This window comes from Hypanus sabinus, chromosome 7, assembly GCF_030144855.1.
Source record: "Hypanus sabinus isolate sHypSab1 chromosome 7, sHypSab1.hap1, whole genome shotgun sequence".
In the NCBI taxonomy this organism is placed as follows: Eukaryota; Metazoa; Chordata; class Chondrichthyes; order Myliobatiformes; family Dasyatidae; genus Hypanus; species Hypanus sabinus.
In genome coordinates, this window is record NC_082712.1 from 105,647,421 (window position 1) to 105,671,384 (window position 23,964).

A 23,964-nucleotide genomic window follows, 5' to 3' on the forward strand; every position below is an offset into this window, starting at 1 on the left:
AATAATCAAACATTCTTAAACTGCCTGAACAATAACTCTCAATATGCTAGACACCATCCATTCCAGGGAAATTTGCTGGACTCAATCCCTTCATTTGCTCCATTTCCAGTGAATTGAGGGCAGCTTCAGAATGCATCACCTACAGAGTGTACACCAGCTACTCATCTGAGCAGTACGATCTCTAACATCAAGAAGGACAGGAGAAGTAGGTGCCGGGGGACACCACCACCTTCAGGTTTCCCTCCAAGTCTTATTAATTCTGTGGATACACTTCTCACTGCCTCAGTAAAGCAGTCAACATAATTAAACATCTCACCTGCCCCTGATATTCTCCATCCTACTCCCTCCCTACATTCAGGCAACAGTTACAAAATCCTGAAAGCACTCAAAGACAGCTTCTATGCTGCTGTTAGAAGACTACTGAAAGGCCCCCTACTATGATACAATGGACTCTTAACCTCACAATCAAATTTGATATAGCTTTGCACTGTATTGTCTGCATACACTGCACCTTCTCTTTAACTAAAACACTATCCATCTCTCAATATTTAGATATGTCTCCCCACTCGCTGGGAAAATGGTGACACCTCTTTCCCCCTATTAGGGCGAGAGAACTTGCGGTATGTCGAATGCAGGGTGAAACGTGAAGTCTTTTGGGGTAACTGCAAGTCTATGTCTTTACTGTTGCTTTGCTCACACTTGAGTACTAGGTGGCAGTGCCAATGCTTGCTTTTTTTTGCTGGTGGGGGAGGGGGGATTGTTGCTCATTGCTGCTTACGTGCGGGAGGGAGGGGAGATTGGGGGAGACTTTGGGGTTCTTATGTTTAACTGCCATTCATTCTTTGGGGCACTTTTCTGTTTTCATGGGTGTTTGCAAAGAAAAAGCATTTCAGGATGTTTATTGTATACATTTCTCTGACATTAAATTGGACCTTTGAACAGTGACTTCCCTGTTTTGGAGCTTCACCCTAAGCAGAACACTTCTAGTCACACTTGCTGGACATATTTAACTCGCAAACATTGTCACCTAAACATATCCCCTCCTTCACTCCTTCACAGTTGAAGCCACACTTCATGATATGAACAAGGAAAGTATTAATGCAGTAATTAGATTGAAACAAAAGGAAAGGTTTAGGGTCACAAAATTACAGCACAGAATCAGGCCCTTTGGCCCATCCAATCCGTGCTGAACCATTTAAACTGCCTAGTCCCATCGACATGGCCCTCTATTCCTCTCCCATCTGTGTACTTATCCAAACTTCTCATAAATGTTGAAATCGAAATTGCCTTCAGCACTTCCACTGGCAGCTTGTTCCACAGTCTCACCACCCTCTGAGTGAAGTTGTTTCCCTACACATTCCACCCTTAAGCCAATACCGCTAATTGTAGTCTCATCCAACCTCAGTGGAAAAAGCCTGCTTACATTTACCCTATCTGTTCTCCTCATTATTTTGTATAAAATTTCCTCTCAATCTTCTACGTTATAGGGAACATTCAACCTTTCCTTATAACTCCGGTCCTCCAGGTACAACAACATCCTTGTAAATTTTCTCTGTATGCTTTCAATCTTATTTACATCTTTCCTGTAGGCGACCAAAACTGCACACAATACCCCAAATTAGGACTCACTAACGTCTTATACAATTTCAAAATAATATCTCAAATGCCTGTACTCAGTTCATTGATTTATGAAGGCCAATGTGCCAAAAACATTCTACACCACCCTATATACCTGTGATGCCACTTTCATTGAATTATGGATCTGTATTCCCTGATTCCTAACTCCTACCATACTCCTCAGTGCCCTAACGCTCACTGTGTAAGTTGGTCCTCCCACACTATAACATTTTACAACTGCCTGCACTAAGTTCCATTTGCCATTGTTCAGCCCACTTTTCCTGCTGATCCAGATCCCACTGCAAGCTTTGATAGTCTCCCTCACTGTCCACGATACCCCCAATCTTGGTGTCATCTACAAATTTTCTGATCCAGTTAACCATATTATCATCCAGATCATTAATTTAGATGACAACCAACAATCCCTGTGGCACTCCACGAGTCATAGGCCTCCAGTCAGAGAGGCAACAATCTACTACCATTTTCTGGCTTTTCCCTCAAAGCCAATGTTTAATCCAATTTACTACCTCATCTTGAATGCCACAGAACCTTCTTGACCAACCTCCCATGCGTGACCTTATCAAGTGCTTTGCTGAAGTTCACGTAGACAACGTCCACTGCCTTGACCTTCATTAACTTCTCTGGTAACATCCTTGAAAAACATTGGTTAGACACGACCTACCATGCACAAAGCCTTACTGACTATCCCTAATCAATTCCAGTCTATCCAAATGCTCATCTCTCCAGTTCCTTGGAATATCTTCCAAAAACTTCCCCACTACTGATGTCAGGCTCAACAGCCTATAATTTCCTGGTTTATTCTTATAGCCTTTCTTAAAAGGCAGAACAACATTGGCTAACCCCCAAACCTCCAGCATCTCCCATTAGTGCAAGCAAGCCAATAAAGCAGGATACCAAAAGCTTTTTCAGTTATATAAAGAGTAAAAGGAAGGTGAGAGTTGATATTGGACCACTGGAAAATGATGCTGGTCAATTTGTAATGGGGGCAAAGAAATGGCAGATAATGGGCACTTTGCATCTGTCTTCACTCTGGAAGACACTTGCAGTGTGCCAACAGTCTGTGAGTGTCAGGAAGGCTAGCAGGAAGGAGCTTAAGAATGAAATTAGGAGAGCCAGAAGGGGCTATGAAAAGTCCTTGGTGAGCAGGATTAAGGAAAACCCCAAGGCATTCTACAATTATGTGAAGAGCAAGCAGATAAGATGTAAGAGAGAATAGGACCAAGCAAGTGTGACAGTGAAGAAGCGTGTATGGAACTGGAGGAGATAGCAGAGATACTATTTGAACATTGCTTCAGTATTCACTATGGAAAAGGGTCTTCACAACTGTAGGGATGACACAGCAGATTGAAAAGCTTGAGCACATACACATTAAGAAAGAGAATGTGCTGGAGCTTTTGGAAAGCCTCAAGTTGGGTAAGTCTCCAGTACTGGACAAGATGTACCCCAGGCTACAGTGGGAGGTGAGGGAGGAGATTGCTGAGCCTCTGGCAATGAACTTTGTATCATCAATGGGTACAGGAGAGGTTTTGGAGGATTGGAGGGTTGCAGATGTTGTTTCCTTATTCAAGAAAGTGAGTAGAGATAGCCCAGGAAATTATAGACCAGTGAGTCTTACTTCAGTAGTTGGTAAGTTGATGGAGAAAATCCTGAGAGGCAGGATTTATGAACATTTAGAGAGGCGTAATATGATTAGGAATAGTCAACATGGCTTTGTCAAAGGCAGGTTGAGCCTTACGAGCCTGATTGAATTTTTTGAGGATGTGACTAAACAAGCTGTTGAAGGTAGAGCAGTGGATGTAGTGTATATGGATTTCAGAAAGACATTTGAAAAGGTACCCAAACAAGGCTTATTGAGAAAGTAAGGATGAATGGGATTCAAGGGGACATTGCTTTGTGGATCCAGAACTGATCTGCCCACAGAAGGCAAAGACTGGTTGCAGACAGATCACATTCTGCATGAGGTTGTTAACCAGTGGTGTGCCGCAGGGATCTGTTCTGGGACCCTTTCTCTTCATGATTTTTATAAATGGCCTGGATGAGGAAGTGGGGGGATGGGTTAGTAAATTTGCTGATGACACCAAGGTTGGGGGCATTGTGGATAGTGTGGAGGGTTGTCAGAGGTTACAGCGGGACATCATTAGGATACAAAACTGGCCTGAGAGGTGACAGATGGAGTTCAACCTAGAAAAGTGTGAGGTGCTTCATTTTGATAGGTCAAATATGATAGCAGAATTAATGGTAAAATTCTTGGCAGTGCAGAGGATTAGAGGGATCTTGGGGTCTGAGTCCATAGAACACTCAAAGCTGTTGCGCAGGTTGACTCTGTGGTTAAAAAGGCATACAGTGCATTGGCCTTTCATCAACCATGGGATTGAGTTCAAGAGCCGAGAGGTAACGTTACAGCTATATAAGACCCTGGTCAGGCCCCACTTGGAGTACTGTACTCAGTTCTGGTCACCTCACTACAGGAAGGATGTGGATACCATAGAAAGGGTGCAGAGGAGATTTATAAGGATGTTGCCTGGATTGGGAAGCATGTCTTATGAGAATAGGTTGAGTGAACTTGGCCTTTTCTCCTTGAAGTGACGGAAGATGAGAGGTGACCTGATAGAGGTGTATAAGATGATGAGAGGCATTGATCATGTGGATAGTTAGAGGATTTTTCCCAGGGCTGAAATGGCTAACATGAAAGGGTACAGTCTTAAGGTGCTTGGAAGTAGGTACAGAGATGTCTGGTAAGTTTTTTACGCAGAGAGTGGTGAGTGTGTGGAATGGCTGCCGGTGACAGTGGTGGAGGCAGATACCATAGGGTCTTTTAAGGGACTCCTGGATAGGTACATGAAGCTTAGCAAAATAGAGGGTTATGGGTAATCTAGGTGATTTCTAAGTAAGTACATATTCGGCACATCATTGTGGACCAAAGGGCCTGTGTTGTGCTGTAGGTTTTCTATGTTTCTACATTTCTATGACTGTCATTGCTATTACAAAGGAAAAATTGCTGGGCAAACTCAAAGATCTTAAGGTGGATAAGTCACCTGGGCCAGACAGACTACATCCCAGAATCTTGAGTTGCTCAAGAGGTAATGGGTGCATTGGTCATGATCTTTCAAGAATCCCTTGACTCTGGCATTGTCCTGGAGGACTGGAATATTGCAAATGTCACTCCACTCTTTAAGAAGGGAGGAAGGCAAAATAAAAAAAATTACAACCCTAACCTCAGTGGTTTGGAAAGTATTGGAATCTGTTATTAAGGATGAGGTTTCGAGGTACTTGGAGACTAATGGTAAAATAAGTCAAAATCAGCATGGTTTCTGTAAAGGGAAATCTTGCCTGACAAATCTGTTAGAGTTCTTTAAGGAAGTAACACACAGAGTGGATAAAGGAGAGGCAGTGGATGTCATTTAGTTGGATTTTCAGAAAGTGTTTGATAAGGATTCGGAAGAAGAAGGCAGCGGGAGAGCACCTAAGGATTTCCAGCAGGAAGACATTTTGAGTTTGTGGCGGAAGAGAGAGGCCAGACTGCGCAGGCACGTGACATCAGCTAGTTGAGTGCAAATGGTTTAAAAAGAAGGCAGCCATATCCAGTGGGCAGCGTTGGGAGTGAACAGTGGAGTAAGAGGCAGCAGAGTGAAAGGGCTTTGACTCCACGGGCTTCGGCGGTAACAGGAAGAGGTGAGGCAGTTGTTGATTGCAATAAGAGGTAGTATGTGTGTGAGGCCAATTTTCTGTGGTCGATGTCAGATGTGGGGAGTCCTGGAGTCTCCTGGCGTCCTGGACGGCCACATCTGCACCCGGTGCATCGAGATGCAACTCCTAAGGGACTGTGTTAGGGAACTGGAACTACAGCTCGATGACCTTCATCTGGTCAGGGAGAGTGAGGAGGTGATAGAGTGGAGTTATAGGCAGGTGGTCAGTCCGGGGCCACGGGAGACAGACAAGTGGGTCATGGTCAGGAGAGGGAAGGGGAAGAGTCAGGTACTAGAGAGTACCCCTGTGGCTGTACCGCTTGACAATAAGTACTCCTGTTTGATTACTGTTGGGGGGAGACTGCCTACCTGGGGGAAGCGACAGTGGCCGTGCCTCTGGCACAGAGTCTGGCCCTGTGGCTCAGAAGGGTAGGGAAAGGAAGAGGAAGGCAGTAGTGATAGGGGATTTTATAGTCAGGGGTTCAGACAGATGATTCTGTGGATGAAGGAAAGAAACTCGGATGGTTGCTTGCCTCCCAGGTGCCAGGGTCTGTGATGTTTTTGATCGCGTCCAAGATATCCTGTGGTTGGAGGGAGAACAGCCAGAGGTCGTGGTACAGATTGGTACCAATGACATAGGTAGGAAAAGGGAAGAGGTCCTGAAAGAAGACTACAGGGTGTTAGGAAGGAAGTTGAAAAGCAGGACCTCAAAGGTAGTAATCTCTGGATTACTGCCTGTGCCATGTGACGGTAAGAATAGGAATAGAATAAGGTGGAGGATAAATCTGTGGCTGAGGGATTGGAGCAGGGGGCAGGGATTCAAGTTTCTGGATCATTGGGACCTCTTTTGGGGCAGGTGTGACCTGTACAAAAAGGATGGGTTACACTTGAATCCCAGGGGGACCAATATCCTGGCAGGCAGGTTTGATAGAGCTGTTGGGAAGGGTTTAAACTAGTTTGGCAGGGAGGTGACAATCAGAATGTGAGTGCAGGGATTAAGGTAGAAGGACAAGGGCATGATGCTAAGAGTTCAGAGTTGATGTGGAAGGACAGGCAGGGGACAGAACATAATTGTAGCCAGTTAAAGGGGCTGAAATGTGTCTATTTCAATGCTAGGAGTATTAGGTACAAGGAGGATGAACTTAGAGCATGGATTAGTACGTGGAATTACGATGTTCTGGCTGTTACTGAAACATGGTTGGACGAAGGGCAGGATTGGATGATGCAGGTCCCGGGGTTCAGGTGTTTTAAAAGGAATAGGATGGGGGGGTAGAAAAGGGGGGAGTGGCCTTGCTGGTCAGGGATAGTATCACTGCTATAGAAAGGGAGAATGGTACAGAAGGAGTGTCCTCGGAGTCAGTCTGGGTGGAAGTCAGAAATAGGAAGGGATCAATCACTGTGCTGGGAGTAGTCTATAGGCCCCCAAATAGCCCTCGGGACACCGAGGAGCAGATAAGCAGGCAGATTTTAGAATGGAGCAGGAAATACAGGGTAGTAGTTATAGGTGATTTCAACTTCCCTCATATTGACTGGCATCTCCTGACTGCAAGGGGGATAGATGGGGCTGAATTTCTCAGGTGTGTTCAAGAGGATTCCTGACACACTATGTGGACTGGCCAATGAGAGGAGAGGCTATACTGGATCTAGTTCTGGGTAATGAACCTGGTCAGGTGACAGACCTCTTGGTGGGGGAGCATCTTGGTGACAGTGACCACAACTCCCTTAGGTTCAGCATAGCTATGGAAAGGGATAAAATCAGACAAAATGGTAAAGTGCTTAACTGGGGAAGGGCTAACTTTGAAGGGATGAGGCAGGAGCTAGCGAGAATAAATTGGAAACAGATGTTCAAAGGGGAAAGCACAGAAGTAATGTGGGAGAAGTTTAGGGACCACTTGAGCTGCGTTCAGGATAGGTTTGTCCCACTGAGGCAGGGAAAAAATGGTAGGGAAAGGGAACCGTGGCTGACGAAACATGTGAAGCATCTCGTCAAGAGGAAAAAGGAAGCATATGTTAGATATAAGAAGCAGGAAGTAGGTGGGGCTTATGAAAAATATAGGGTAGTCAGGAAGGAGCTAAAGAAAGGACTTAGGAGAGCTCGAAGGGGGCATGAGAAGGCCTTGGCATGTAGGATTAAGGAGAACCCCAAGGCGTTTTATGTGTATGTGAAGAATAGGAGGATGACGAGAACGAAGGTGGGACTGCTAAAGTATAAAGAGGGCAACATGTGCATGGAGGCGGAGGTGGTTGGGGAAATCCTAAATGAATACTTTGCTTCAGTATTCACGAGTGAAAAGGATCTTGATCAGGATGAAGTCGAAGTAGAGCAGGCCTGTGTGCTGGACAATGTGGAGATTAAGGAAGAAGAAGTGTTGGATCTTCTTAAAAACATTAAGATTGATAAATCCCCAGGGCCAGATATGATACACCCCAGGTTGTTGTGGGAATTGAGAGAAGAGATCACAGAGCATTAGCTATGATCTTTGAATCCTCTTTGGCTGCAGGGGAAGTGCTGGAGGACTGGAGAATGGCAAATGTAGTTGCCTTGTTTGAAAAAGGTAATAGGGAGAAACCTGGGAACTATAGACCAGTGAGTTTTACGTCGGTGGTCAGCAAGCTACTGGAAAGGATTCTTAAGGATAGGATCTACGAGCATTTGGAGAAGTAGAGTCTACTCGGATAGTCAACATGGCTTTGTGAAGGGAAGATCAAGCCTCACGAGCCTGATTGAGTTTTTTGAAGAGGTAACAAAAGAAATTGATGAGGGTAGGCATGTGGTCTACATGGACTTTCGCAAAGCATCATGAAGGGACTCATCCAGAAAGTCATGAGGCATGGGATAAGTGGAACCTTGGCTGTTTGGATAAAAAATTGGCTTAAAGGAAGAAAGCAGAGAGTAGTTGTGGAAGGAAAGTATTCTGCCTGGAGGTCGGTGACTAGTGGAATGTCGCAGGGATCCGTCCTGGGACCCCTGCTGTTTGTGATTTTTATAAATGACCTGGATGCAGAGGCGGAAGGATGGGTGAATAAGTTTGCGGATGACATGAAGATTGGAGGAGTTGTGGATGGAGCTGTAGGTGGTCGAAGGTTACAACAGGATATAGACAGGCTGCAGAGTTGGACAGAAAAATGGCAGATGGAGTTCAATCCGGACAAGTGTGAGGTGATGCATTTTGTAATGACTAACCAGAAGACTGAGTACAGGATTAATGGTCAGTTACTTAAGAGTGTGGATGAACAAAGGGATCTTGGGGTTCAAATCCATACATCCCTCAAGGTCGTTGCACAGGTTGATAGGGTAGTTAAGAAGGCCTATGGGTTGCTGGGCTTCATTAACAGGGCGATTGAGTTCAAGAATAGAGAGGTCATGTTACAACTCTACAAATCTCTGGTGAGACCACACAGAGTATTGTATTCAATTCTGGTTACCTCATTATAAGAAGGATGTGGAAGCTATGGAGAGGGTGCAGAGGAGATTCACCAGGATGTTGCCTGGATTGGAGAACAAGTCATATGAAGCAAGGTTGGTAGAGCTGGGACTTTTCTCTTTGGAGCATAGAACAATGAGAGGGGACTTGTTAGAGGTCTACAAGATTATGAGAGGCATAGATAGGGTGGATAGTCAGTACCTGTTTCCCAGGGCACCAATAGCAAACACCAGAGGGCATAGGTACAAAATTAAGGGAGGGAAGTTTAGGGGAGACATCAGGGGTAAATTTTTTACACAGAGGGTTGTGAGTGCCTGGAATGACTTACCAGGGATGGTGGTGGAGGCTAAAACATTAGGGGTATTTAAGAGCCTCTTGGACATGCACATGGATGAAAGAAAAATGGAGGGTTACCGGGTAGTGTGGGTTTAGTACTTTTTTTAAGGATTATATGGGTCGGCACAACATGGAGGGCTGAAGGGCCTGTACTGTGCCGTAGTGTTCTAAGGTTCTATGGTTCTATGGTTCTAAGGTGCCACACATGAGGCTGCTTAACAAAATAAAAACCTATGGTGTTACAGAAAATATACTGGCATGGATTGAGGAATTGCTGACAGGCAGAAGGCAGCAAGTGTGAATAAAAGGGGTCATTTTCTGCTTGGCTGCCGGTGACTAGTATTGTTCCTCAGGGGTCAGTACATTAGTGTTGATGTACCAAGAATGTCTTTCTTTGTAGGAAAATCAGGAATTCGGGGTTGTTGTTATAAAACAAGATATATTATAGTGCATTCTTGGCTCAGAGAATTACATGTCTCTGAAACTCTCTTGGAGTGGCTAAAGGTTTCAACGGGAGTGTGGAATTAAGTTTACAATCAAGTCTGATTAAATGTCAGAGGAGGCTTTAAAGTGATTGAACAGAGCTGCTAGTTTTTAGGTTCATATATAAATAATAAGGCTATTGGTGTAACCATAGGATTTCTTTCCACAAAATCCTCTGTTCAAGTTTTATTTCCTTTTTTTCATCTCTAAATGCTTCAGCTCTCACTTCATTGTTTCCTGAAATGAATAACTAGCAGACATCACCATTCATTCCTCAGTATGAATGATATCTCACTTACGGCAAAATGTTTCAGTCCTCCAGTTCTCTGGTTTCCCTCCAGCATGAGAGCATTGCCGTGAGTATTCGGAGATGGTACTGCACAGGCAAAAGGAGTCCAAAACTTTTTCACAACTGCACATGTCCAGCATGCAGGCCCGTATGTAATGCTCATTGTTCAAGCGGGATTTACAGTCTGAGAATGAGCTTCTTGACAGGAGATTTTCACAGGCCTCCCTCTGAAAGATATGAGATCATAATTCAAAATGACAATAACTCCAAACGGCTGGCTACCAGACAGAAAGGATTCCCAAGCTGTTACTGGATCGGAACAGATGGGATAGGGTGAGTCTGTCTTCCCTGGAGTGAGGATTGATCTCTGAGGTAGGGTAGATCATCACAGCCTCTACATAAATCTAGAGGACTCAGGTTTAAAGTGAGAAAGCAAAGATTTAAAAGGGATCTAAGGGGAAACTTTACACACAGGAGTAGTCGGTATATAGAATGAGCTGCCAGAGTGAATGGTAGAAGCAGATACAGTTACAACATTTAAAAATGTTTAGATGGGTACATGGAGAGGAATATTGTAAAAGGACGTTGAGCAAATGCAGGCAAATAGGACTAGCTTGGATAAGTATCTTGGTTGGCATGGATGAGTGAGGCCAATGGATCTGTTTACCCGCTGTGTTACTCTGTGACTCAATGAGTCCATGAAATGGAGTGTTGCCTGATTAGCAAGATGTTACATTGTGCTTTGATTTTTTACAACTGGTATAAATGAGGTGATGAAGGCTCCAAAGGTAGGGCTACTACTTTGCTGGTGATTCTAAGATAAGTGGGAGGCTAAGGACAAAAAGAGGATGCAAAATCCTGTAAGAGAATTTACCTGAATTTGGAGCATTTGATGCTTACAGGATGTTCCCTGGCAGATAAGGTGAGTTCGTACTAGAAGTCATAGATAGGTCTCAGTGCGTCCAGATAGATAAATAAAAGAAGGCAAAAGGTGAACTAAGGTTGCCCACAGATTGAACACAGGTCCTCTGCTAATTGCTTTTTTAACATGTAATTTTGGTTTCTAGGCCAAATCCTTCAATCCTTTGATCTAATTCCTGTTTTGGTATTTCAATACACAGTATACCAGGTGACAACATTGTTTTGTGTAGCATACAATGGAGTAATGGAATTTGTGTGCAAGTGTGTGTTTGGAAGTGCCCACACAACTCCCCAGTACATTGCTCTTCCAAAGGAAATGGGTGCAGAGACTTCATGTGATGTCTAATTGTCAGTTATGCATGGATGCAATTTGCATGTGTGTTAACAAAGACAAAATATTTCTCAAGAAATTAATAGTCTCTTATTAGTTAACAATATTAAACTTCAGAACACCTGTGTATGTATGTTCTGTGATGAGAGCTGCGATCAGTAATTTTTTGCGAAGTGGCAGACTAGTGCTTGAAGCTGCACTTCTAGGAGAGGGATACACAGAATGAAAATATGGACCAAATATTTTCATTTTATATTAGCTGAAGAATTTTATATTGGACCTAGAGAGGGAATAGAGACCTATCCCCACCATTAAATGTAGGGATAGAGTGGGCCTGTGTGCTGGATAATGTGGAGATTAAGGAAGAAGAAGTGCTGGATATTCTTAAAAACATTAAGATTGATAAATCCCCAGGGCCAGATATGATACACCCCAGGTTGTTGTGGGAATTGAGAGAAGAGATCGCAGGAGCATTAGCTATGATCTTTGAATCCTCTTTGGCTGCAGGGGAAGTGCCAGAGGACTGGAGAATGGCAAATGTAGTTCCCTTGTTTAAAACAGGTAATAGGGAGAAACCTGGGAACTATAGACCGGTGAGCCCTACGTCGGTGGTCTGCAAACTACTGGAAAGGATTCTTAAGGATAGGATCTACGAGCATTTGGAGAAGTACAATCTACTCATGGATAGTCAACATGGCTTTGTGAAGGGAAGATTGTACCTCATGAGCCTGATTGAGTTTTTTGAAGAGGTAACAAAAGAAATTGATAATTAATTTCAGTTACTTAAGAGTGTGGATGAACAAAGGGATCTTGGGGTTCAAATCCATACATCCCTCAAGGTTGCTGCACAGGTTGATAGGGTAGTTAAGAAGGCCTATGAGTTGCTGGACTTCATTAACAGGGGGATTGAGTTCAAGAGTAGAGAGGTCATATTGCAACTATACAAATCTCTGGTGAGACCGCACAGAGTATTGTGGTCAATTCTGGTTACCTCATTATAAGAAGGATGTGGAAGCTATGGAGAGGGTGCAGAGGAGATTCACCAGGATGTTGCCTGGATTGGAGAACAAGTCATATGAAGCAAGGTTGGTAGAGCTGGGACTTTTCTCTTTGGAGCATAGAACAATGAGAGGGGACTTGTTAGAGGTCTACAAGATTATGAGAGGCATAGATAGGGTGAATAGTCAGTACCTGTTTCTCAGGGCACCAATAGCAAACACCAGAGGGCATAGGTACAAAATTAAGGGAGGGAGGTTTAAGGGGGAACATCAGGGGTAGGTTTTTTACACAGAGGGTTGTGAGTGCCTGGAATGACTTGCCAGGCATGGTGGTGGAGGCTAAAACATTATGGGGTATTTAAGAGCCTCTTGGACAGGCACATGGATGAAAGAAAAATGGAGGGTTATGGGGTGGTGTGTGTTTAGTACTTTTTTAAGCATTATATAGGTCAGCACAACATGGAGGGCTGAAGGGCCTGTACTGTGCCATAGTGTTCCATGGTTCTATGGTTCTGTGATGGTTGTGACAGCCTAGACAGGGTAAACTAACTTTTAGTTGGGTTATTATTTTAGGACTTCTCTCTTATTAAAGTGGAGGTTGACAGATTCTTGATTAGTAAGGGTGCTAAAGGTTATGGAGAGAAGACAAGAAAATGGAGTTGAGAGGGAATAATACAGTAACTATGATCAAATGACAGAACAGATTTGGTGGGCCAAACTGCCTAATTCTGCTCCAGTGTTTTTTGTTTTTTTGGCCTTATGTGGAATTGTCCTTGTGATTCAAAAAGGTCCTGCTGTGAGGTGTAAGTTGGCAGTACATTTTATTGACTGCACGCTGTTCTGCCTGCATGTTGAGTTTTTGTGAGTTTACTGACGTATGTGTAATTTCAGGCATGATTATATGTATTATGTATGGAGTATCTGTATGCATGTATTGCTTATTTTATCTCCATTTATATATTGAAAAAGAAATTTACACGAACTATTCTCTTTTACATTTTCTGGAGATTCAACAATTTTCTCTGCTCACCCTTCTAATCTTAAAGAGAGTTTCTCTGTTTAACCAATCAACTTTACCAGAAACACGAGAAAATTTATAGATGTTGGAAATCCAAAGCAACACACACAAAAAGCTGAAGGAACTCAGCAGACCAGGCAGCATCTATGGAAAAGAGTACAGTTGATGTTTCAAGTCTGATGAAGGTTCTCAGCCTAAAATACTGACTTATTACTTTTTACCATAGATGGTTCCTGGCCTGCTGAGTTCCTCCAGCATTTTGTGTCTGTAGCTTTACCAGATATCTCCATTCAGAAGCATATTGCCTAGAACAATGCTTCTGATGATGCTTTTCAGGAATTGTGGGAAACAAGTTGAAAAAGGGGTTACTCTCCTGATGTTAAATGCAAAATGCAACCCTCTCAAACCCCTTAATAAAATCTTACATATTGTTCACATAAAGAACTGGGTTCCACAGCTTGCTCATCCACATCTTGACACTTATCATTTGGAAGATGAATTTTCTGCAAGTTTCCAAACTGGATGGGTGAAAATTGTTGTCCTGCAATGTATGAGGTGTTGGCAATTAAAAACTTGAACAACACAATAAACAATTATTATCCCAGTACATTCACCTAAAGAGACACAAGTTCTTGACTTACCATCTATAGTGAACTCATTGTAAACAGGTATGCCATTATAATCTCCACAAAGCCCACAGGTCTGATTGTGATACTTTACATCAAGCTCAACCTGAAATAATGAATAGGAAGGTAGCAAATAATTGTTTCATCTTAACAGGTTTGTAATGGTTTTCACATTTCTCATTTATGGCCATGCATGTTCAACAAACATTTCTAAAACTGGCCGTCTGTTCACAGACAGCAGAGTATGGAAGCTTATGAAAGTAGTGTTTTATGAAAGAGCATTTCCCCCAGGTACTTAGTGTCAGGATAATGATGTCTGGACGTGAAACAAGTTAGCTTGAATCAGATTTCTATATAAAACTTATGGGAAAAGAAAGGAGTTTTATATATCCATTCAGAAAACTATGGTGTATTTTTAAGGTGCAGGGGTATAAAAACATAGCAACATGTAGAACATGTATAACATATCCACTCTGCTTTTATCAGCTCCATGACAACTGCTTTTTTATTGTTCCTGCTAAATGTGTCACTGAATTCATAACCTGGCAAATGTAAATCAGTGTGAAGACTTGCTTATAACCATATAACCATATAACAATTACAGCACAGAAACAGACCATCTTGGCCCTTCTAGTCCACGCCGAATGCTTACTCTCACCTAGTCCCACTGACCAGCACTCCATTCCTTTCCTGTCCATATACCTATCCAATTTTACTTTAAATGACAATACCAAACCTGCCTCTACCACTTCTACTGGAAGCTCGTTCCACACAGCTACCACTCTCTGAGTAAAGAAATTCCCCCTCATGTTACCCTTAAACTTTTGCCCCCTAACTCTCAACTCATGTCCTCTTGTTTGAATCTCCCCTACTCTCAATGGAAAAAGCCTATCCACATGAACTCTATCTATCCCCCTGATAATTTTAAATACTCTATCAAGTTCCCCCTCAACCTTCTACGCTCCAAAGAATAAAGACCTAACTTGTTCAACCGTTCCCTGTAACTTAGGTGCTGAAACCCAGGTAACATTCTAATAAATCTTCTCTGTACTCTCTATTTTGTTGAGGCCTTTCCTATAATTTTGTGACCAGAACTGTACACAATACTCCAAATTTGGCCTTACCAATGCCTTGTACAATTTTAACATTACATCCCAACTCCTATACTCAATGCTCTGACTTATAAAGGCCAATATACCAAAGGCTTTCTTCACCACCCTATCCATATGAGATTCCACCTTCAGGGAACTGTGTACCATTATTCCTAGATCACTCTGTTCTACTGCATTCTTCAATGCCCTACCATTTACCATGTATGTCTCATTTGGATTATTCCTACCAAAATGTAGCACATCACACTTATCAGCATTAAACTCCATCTGCCATTGTTCAGCCCACTCTTCTATCTGGCTAAATCTCTCTGCAAACTTTGAAAACCTACTTCATTATCCACAACGCCACCTACCTTAGTAACATCTGCATACTTACTAATCCAATTTACTACCCCATCATCCAGATCATTAATGTATATAACAAACAACACTGGACCCAGTACCCACTGGACCCTGAGCCACACTACTAGTCACCAGCCTCCAACCTGACAAACAATTATCCACCACTACTCTCTGGCATCTCCCATCCAGCCACTGTTGAATCCATTTTACTACTTCAATATTAATACCTAACAATTGAACCTTCCTAACTAACCTTCCATGCGGAACCTTGTCAAAGGCCTTACTGAAGTCCATATAGACAACTTCCACTGCTTTACCCTCATCAACTTTCCTTGTAACCTCTTCAAAAAATTCAGTAAGATTTGTCAAACATGAACTTCCATGCACAAATCCATGTTGACTGTTCCTATTCAGACCCTGTCTATCCAGATAATTATATATACTATCTCTAAGAATACTTTCCATTAATTTACCCACCACTGACGTCAAACTGACAGGCCTATAATTGCTAAGTTTACTCTTCGAACCCTTTTTAAACAATGGAATTACATGAGCAATACGCCAATCCTCCAGCAACATCCCCATTTTTAATGACATTTGAAATATTTCTGTCAGAGCCCCTGCTATTTTCACATTAACTTCCCTCAAGGTCCTAGGGAATATCCTGTCAGGACCCGGATATTTATCCACTTTTATATTCCTTAAAAGCGCCAGTACTTCCTCCTCTTTAATCATCATAGTTTCCATAACTTCCTTACTTGTTTCCCTTACCTTACACAATTCAATATCCTTCTCCTTAGTGAATACAGAAGAAAAAAAATTGTTCAAAATCTCCCCCATCTCTTTTGGCTCCACACATAGCTGTCCACTCTGATTCTCTAAGGGACCAATTTTATCCCTCACTATCCTTTTGCTATTAATACAACTGTAGAAACCCTTCGGATTTATTTTCACGTTACTTGCCCAAGCAACCTCGTATCTTCTTATAGTTTTTCTAATTTCTTTCTTAAGATTCTTCTTACATTCTTTATGTTCCTCGAGCACCTCATTTACTACATGCTGCCTAAATTTATTGTAGATATTTCTCTTTTTCCTAACCAAGTTTCCAATATCCCTTGAAAACCATGGCTCTCTCAAACTTTTAACCTTCCTTTCAACCTAGCAGGAACATAAAGATTCTGTACCCTCAAAACTTCACCTTTAAATGACCTCCATTTCTCTATTAAATCCTTCCCATATAATAAATTGTCCCAATCCACTCCTTCCAAATCCTTTCGCATCTCCTCAAAGTTAGCCTTTCTCCAATCAAAAATCTCAACCCTGGGTCCAGTCCTATCCTTCTCCATAATTATATTAAAACTAATGGCATTGTGATCACTGGACCTGAAGTGCTCCCCAACACATACCTCTGTCACCTGACCTATTTCATTCCCTAACAGAAGATCCAACACTGCCCCTTCTCTAGTTGGTACCTCTATGTATTGCTGCAAAAAACTATCCTGCATTCATTTTACAAACTCCAAACCATCCATCCCTTTTACAGTATGGGCTTCCCAGTCTATGTTTGGAAAATTAAAATCTCCCACAATCACAACCCTGTGCTTACTACAAATATTTGCTATCTATTTGCAAATTTGCTCCTCCAATTCTCGCTCCCCATTAGGTGGTCTATAATACACCCCTATAAATGTTACTACACCTTTCCCATTCCTCATTTCCACCCCAATAGCCTTCCTAGATGACCCCTCTAATAGACAATAGACAATAGGTGCAGAAGTAGACCATTCGGCCCCTCGAGTCTGCACCACCATTCTGAGATCATGGCTGATCATTCACTATCAATACCCAGTCCCTGCCTTGTCCCCATATCCCTTGATTCCCCTATCCATCAGATATCTATCTAGCTCCTTCTTGAAAGCATCCAGAGAATTGGCCTCCACCGTCTTCCGAGGCAGTGCATTCCACACCTCCACAACTCTCTGGGAGAAGAAGCTCTTCCTCAACTCTGTTTTAAATAACTGCCCTCTGGTACTGGACTCTCCCAACATCTGGAACATATTTCCTGCCTCAATCCTATCAAATCCTTTAATTATCTTAAACGTTTCAATCAGACCTCTCAATCTCCTCAATTCCAGTGTGTACAAGCCCAATCTCTCCAATTTCTCTGCGTAAGACAGCCCTGCCATCCCAGGAATCAACCTAGTGAATCTACGCTGCACTTCCTCAATTGCCAGGATGTCCTTCCTTAAACCTGGAGACCAAAACTGTACACAATATTCCAGGTGTGGTCTCACCAGGGCCCTGTACAAATGCAAAAGGACATCCTTGCTCTTGTACTCAATTCCCCTTGTAATAAAGGCCAACATTCCATTTGCCCTCTTCACTGCCTGTTGCACTTGCTCATTCACCTTCATTGACTAATGAACTAGGACTCCTAGGTCTCTTTGCATTTCTCCCTTACCTAACTCGACACCGTTCAGACAATACTCTGCCCTCTTGTTCCTGCTTCCAAAGTGGATAACTTCACATTTATTCACATTGAATGACATCTGCCAAGTATCTGCCCACTCACCCAGCCTATCCAAGTCTCCCTGTATTCTCCTAACGTCCTCTTCGCATGTCACACTGCCACCCAGTTTAGTATCGTCAGCAAACTTGCTGATATAATTTTCAATGTCCTCATCTAAATCATTGACATAAATCGTAAAGAGCAACAGTCTTGGCAAATGGCTTTTTAATTTCCTGCACCATGTGGTGCTTGGTAGAAATCATCCATTTCTTATGCTCCATATATCAGTCCACACAATATATATATCAATTGTGCTGACTGACAGATGAAGCACAAGAAATTCATTTCTAGGATTGTGGAAGACATGGAATATATTTAGTCTGTGGACTGAATAAATGACAACCCTCTGGGAGACTTGCTCCCCATCTCCTTTCTAAATGTACAATCTTAATTCTCTAATTTTGCCTCCCAAATCTGAATCACCCCAATGTCCAGGAGGGGAAATGTACTCAACATATCCTCCCTAAGTATACACAGTGGACACTTTATTAGGTAAACCCGTATATTAATGCAAATATCTAATCAGCCAATCATGTGGCAACAACTTAATGCATAAAAGCATGTAGGCATGGTCATGAGATTCAGTTGTTGTTTGGATCAAACATTAGAGCAGGGAAATAAAGTGATCTAAGTGACTTTGACCATGGAATGATTGTTAGTACCAGATGGGGTGGCTTGAATACCTTGGAAACTGTTGACCTCTTGAGATTTTTACTCACAACAGTCTCTGGGGTTTACAGTGAATGGTGCTAAAAAACATCCAGTGTGCAGCAGTTCTGTGGCTGAAAATGCCTTGTTAATGAGCAAGGTCTGAGGAGAATGGCCAGACTGGTTTAAGCTGAAAGGAAGGCCACATGTTACAACATTGGTAGGCATCTCCGAATGCACAACACATGGAACTTTATTTGGATGGGCTACAACAGGAGAAGACTACAAACATACACTCAATGGCCAGTACAGGAAGTGCTTAAAAAAATGTATGTCATCTTTCGGTAGTGTGATCTTCCATTCCTTAAGACCCAAACATCATCAATCTAACAGTTCAACCTCCTCTCATTTGATAACCTCAAGTCTCAGATGAGGGAACCTCCTCTCCACTGCTTCCAATATAATTGCTGGATTCACTAGACTGTGACACTTGCAGTAATCTGGAGGTACTAATTTTGAGGTCCTGCTTTTAACTTTTCTTTCCAAGGTATGAAAACTCTGAATTCAGGACTTTAACACTCTTTCTACCACATATGTAGTTGGTTCCAGTATATTTTTATTTTTATAGGCTTCACAGGCTGTGCCAGTTTGAGTTGTCCATCCCTTGATGTTTTTGAGGAGGAAATGACCTGACCTTGAATTGCTGTAGGTGTGGGTGTACTCACAATACTGTTAGGGAGAGAATTTCAATTTTGACCCAGTGATGGTGAAGGAATGGTGATGGCGAAACATAGTGAAAATCTGCGGCTTTGAGGGCAAATTCCAGGTGATGTTGTTGCCGTTGTCCTTCCAAATGGTAGTACTGATGGGTCTGGAAGATCCACATCCTCAGGATGTTCACCCTCCCTCTGTGCTCTGCAATAGTATCATGATTTTCTTTACCCTAGCAACGTAGAGTCAAATACCATCTTGGAGTCAGATTTTCAGACACACAAATACATGTCTGTCCCATCACTATTTAATCCCGTGCACAAGGGGTGACATAACTCTCTAGGGAATGGAATTTGTATGGACTCCACCAGTATCCATCACCACTGCAGGTGGTACGAGCAAGTGACCTTGTAAAATCTGGGCAAATGCTATGACGAGGAGTGAAACAAACTTGGGTTGTTTTTGCTTCAGCAGTGAAGGTGAGGGGGGTGGAATTAAATGCATGTTTATATAACTGTGGAAGACATAGATAGATTACAGAGCTGATATCATTCTCCAGGGGCAAAAAACATTTAAAACTAGAGGGCATGCATTTAAAGTGAGAGGGGGTATTTTATTATTTATTTTTATAGAGATACAGCATGGAACATATAAAACATATTGAAGCATATAAGATTATTAAGGGGTTGGACATGCTGGAGGCAGGAAGCATGTTCCCACTGATAGGTGAATCCAGAACTAGAGGCCGCAGTTTAAGAATAAGGGGTAGGCCATTTAGAACAGAGATGCGGAAAAACTTTTTCACCCAGAGAGTGGTGGATATGTGGAATGCTCTGCCCCAGAAGGCAGTGAAGGCCAATTCTCTGGATGTTTTCAAGAAAGGGTTAGATAGAGCTCTTATAGATAGTGGGGTCAAGGGATATGGGGAGAGGGCAGGAACGGGGTACTGATTGTGGATGATCAGCCATGATCACAGTGAATGGCGGTGCTGGCTAGAAGGGCCGAAGGGGCTACTCCTGAACTCTATTGTCTACTCTGTTGTCTATTGGACCAGGCCCTTTTGGCCCAATGAGCCACATTGCCCAGCAACACATTTACCCAATCACAGGGTAAGTTCACAATGACCAATACAACTACCTACTGGTATGTCTTTGGAAAGTGGGAGGAAACCAGAGAACCAAGAGGACACCAATGCAGGGAGGATGTACAGACTTCTTACAAATGTGCCAGAATTTAACTCCAGTCTCTGATGATCGTGTTGTGCAGACCACTACACATCATGCTGCCTCTAAGTAAAAGGAGATGGGTGGGGCAAGTTTTTCTACAGAGAGAGTGGGGGTAGCTGGAACATGCTGCCTGGAGTGGTGGTGCAGGCAAATACAGTAGAGGCACTTTAGTGATAGATAGTTGAATATGCCAGAAATGGAGAGATATGGACAGTGTTTAAGTAGAAGTTTGATTGGTTTTTAATTACTAGAGTAATACCCTGGGTAAGATTTCTACTGCTATGTTGTAAGGTATTTTTATTTTAGTAGCTTTCTCTAAAAGCAGTGTGCCCTCCAGTAAGAGTGTTTTGGCTCCAGCTAACGATATGGAGTCATGTTGTCCAACTTAGGGATGTGGTGTCAGCCAATCAAGGTTGTCTTGGTACATGTCATAACTTTCTGCCCAGTGGAACATTCAAGGGTGCTGGGTGGGAGCGGATTTCTGAAGGACAGTAGTTTGGCTTGGAGACTTTTGGCGGGAGATGTGGTGTGGAGCACAGGGGAAGATGCCGCAGAATGCCATTCAAAGGAGATGAATGGTTGAAAGGAGGAAGCGCCAATACTCCTGAGAGCCAGTTCGTTCGAGGGAAGTTCGAACTATGACTGGTGTCTTTCAGTGTGTGAGTAAAGCTACTATGGAAATGAGCTCCAACATTTAGGTGCACATTTAAACTAGTTTAACTGTAATGCGCCTTTTTATCTTTCTTTACTTTTCTTCTTAAATATTTGATAGAGTTGAAAAATTGGTAAATAAACTTCCTTTATAATTTTATGCTGGTGTATGATCTGTCATTTCTTGGTGATTGATAATAGTGTGTGAGCGGTACTTACGCAGCATTCACTATAATCAATGTTCATTGACTGGAATGTCCCAACTTTCCTATTTGGTGGACGTGTATTGCTTATGAAGGGTGGCCTTCTCACCACTGAGTCATTTGTTAGCAGAGTTAGCTAACGATCCAAGTTTATATACGAGCTCAGTGAGAGGGTTGAATTTGTGGGGGGCTCGTTCGGGATCCAGAATGCGTGAATGTTGTTTGATTATGTGGTTTATTTATGTGTTTAAGCCAGTAATTAAACTGCTGCTTGTGGTGTGTCATAATTAAAGTATTTTATTATGGATGCTGCAAGGATTGGAATACTGCACGAATGCAACAGTAGCATTCCTGCACAGATCCAACGAAGACTTTCGATGGGAAACCCAGTCTCTATAAAAGTGAAGTACCACCAAGCAGAGCAGTTATCATGGGAGCGGTCGTTGTCAGAGTAGTAAGGCTTTGGCTCAACAAGGCTTCGGCAAGAAAAGGCAGAGACAAGGTAAGTAGGTAAGTTCAATCCTTATTCCTTATTTAAATCTTGAGAGAATACAAGGAATGTCTACACAGCCAATGTTCTGTTCAAGGTGTCAGATGTGGGATTTCCAGGATACTCCCAGCTGCCCTATGGCCATATCTACACCACATGCATCAAGATGCAGCTCCTTAGAAACCATGTTAGGGAATAATGATGACCTTTGGTTTGTTAGGGAAAGTGAAGCAGTGATAGACAGGAGCTACAGGGAGGTAGTCATCCCAAGGCTGCAGAAGACTGATAAATGGGTGACTGTCAGGAGAGGGAAGGGGGAATGTCAGATAGTGGAGAGCACCCCTGTGGGCCATCCCCTTCAACAATAAGTACTCCATTTTGAGTACAGTTGGGGGGTGCAACAACAGCCATGACCCTGGTAGTGAGTCTGGCCCTGTGGCTCAGAAGGGTAGGGAAAGGAAGAGGATAGCAGCAGTGATAAGGGACTCTATAGTTAGAAGGTCAAACAGGAAAGAAACACGGATGGTAGTTTGCCTCCCAGGTGCCAGGGTCCGAGATGTTTCTGGACATGTCCAGAACATCCTGAAAAGGGGGTGAGAGCAGCCAGAGGTCATGGTACATTTTGGTACCAACGACAAGGGGAAGAAAAAGGCAGGAGGTCCTGAAAAAGAATATAGGGAGTTAGGAAGGAAATTGAGAAGCAAGGCCTCAAAGGTAGTAATCTCAGGATTAATTCCTGTGCCATATGATAGTGAGAATAGGAATAGAATGAGGTGGCAAATAAATGTGTGGCTGAAGAATTGGCGCAGGAGACAGGGATTCAGATTTCTGGATAATTGGGACCCCTTCTGGGGCAGGTGGGACCTGTACAAATGGGATGGGTTGCACTTGAATCTGAGGGGTACCAATACTCTTGCCAGCGGATTTACTAGAGCTCTTGGGAATGGTTTAAACAAATAGGCAGGGTGTTGGAACCAGTATGATACAGGTGAGGATGAGCCAGCAGCTTTACAAGTAGAGACTGGTTTAACATGAAAGTAAGGAAGGACAAGCCAATGATTGGGTACAATGCAGAAGGAGCAGAGTTAAATTGTACCACAGAGGCAAAATTCAGTAGTGTGAAGAATAAAGGACTGAAGGTACTGTGTTTAAATGAGCCTAGCATTTGGAATAAGGTGGATGTACTTGTGGCGCAATTACAGATTGGTTGACATGATGTTATGGGCATCACTGAATAGTAGCTGAAAGAAGGCCGAAGTTGGGAACTTAACATTAAAGGACATACTTTGCATCAAAAAGGACAAGCAGGAAGGTATAGGCGGTGGTGTAGCTTTGTTGGAAATAGATGGAATTACATCCTTAGAAAGAGGTGACATAGGGTCAGAGAATGTTGAATCTTTGCGGGTGGAGTTAAGAAATTGCAAGGGTGAAAAAAAACCATTATGGAAATCATATATAGGCCTCCAAATAGTAGCCAAGATGTGGGGTTGAGATTGCAAAGGGAGCCAGAAAAGGCATGTAATAAGAGTAATGTAATGGGGGACTTTAATATGCAAGGGGATTGGTAAAATCAGATTGGTATCAGATTGCAGGAGAGGGAATTGGTTGGATGTTTACAAGATGGCTTTTTAGAGCAGCTTATGCTCAACCCCACTTGGGGAACTACCATCTTAGATTGGGTATTGTGCAATAACCCAGATCTTATTAGGAAACTTAATGTAAAGGAACCCTTAGGAGGTGGAACTCATACAGCAAATTGAGAGGGAGAAGCACAAGTCACATGTATCAGTATTACAATGGAATAAAGGGAATTACAGAGGCATGAGAAAGGAGCTTGCCCAGGTGGATTGGAGGAGGATGTTGGCTGGGTTAACGGCAGAGCAGAGATGGCAGAAGTTTCTGGGAAAAGTTCATATGGTGCAAGATAGATTTGTCCCACAGAGGAAGAAGTTTTCAGATGGCAGGGACAGGTAGCCGTGGCTGACAAAGGAAGTTAAGGACTGCATAAAAGGTAAGGAAAAAGCTTATAAGGTAGTAAGAGTGAATAGAAAGTTAGGTGATTGAGAAGCTTTTAAAATCCAACAAAAGACAACTAAAAATGCTGAAAAAAGTGAACTATGAGGGCAGACTAGCTAATAATATAAAGCAGGAAGGATACCAAAGGTTTTTCTCAGTTACATTGTTATGAAGGTACCACCGCTCTGAGGGGCCGAAGGAGCGGGAGCAGCCCCCTCCTTCCGGAGAATCGTAAGAGCACCCGT

The 23,964-nt window shown here is 42.8% G+C and overlaps 1 protein-coding gene across 1 annotated transcript in view; it reads right to left on the reverse strand.

Annotated features, from left to right (window-relative positions):
• Positions 1-23,964, reverse strand: part of LOC132397523 (mucin-2-like) — a 232,308-nt gene that overhangs the window by 198,938 nt on the left and 9,406 nt on the right. Inside the window, exons 4-6 of the mRNA XM_059976354.1 lie at positions 13,767-13,857; positions 13,551-13,666; positions 9,868-10,084 (exon numbers count right to left, since the gene is read on the reverse strand). Coding sequence (XP_059832337.1) covers positions 9,868-10,084; positions 13,551-13,666; positions 13,767-13,857 — 424 coding nt within the window. The remainder of the gene's footprint in view (positions 1-9,867; positions 10,085-13,550; positions 13,667-13,766; positions 13,858-23,964) is intronic.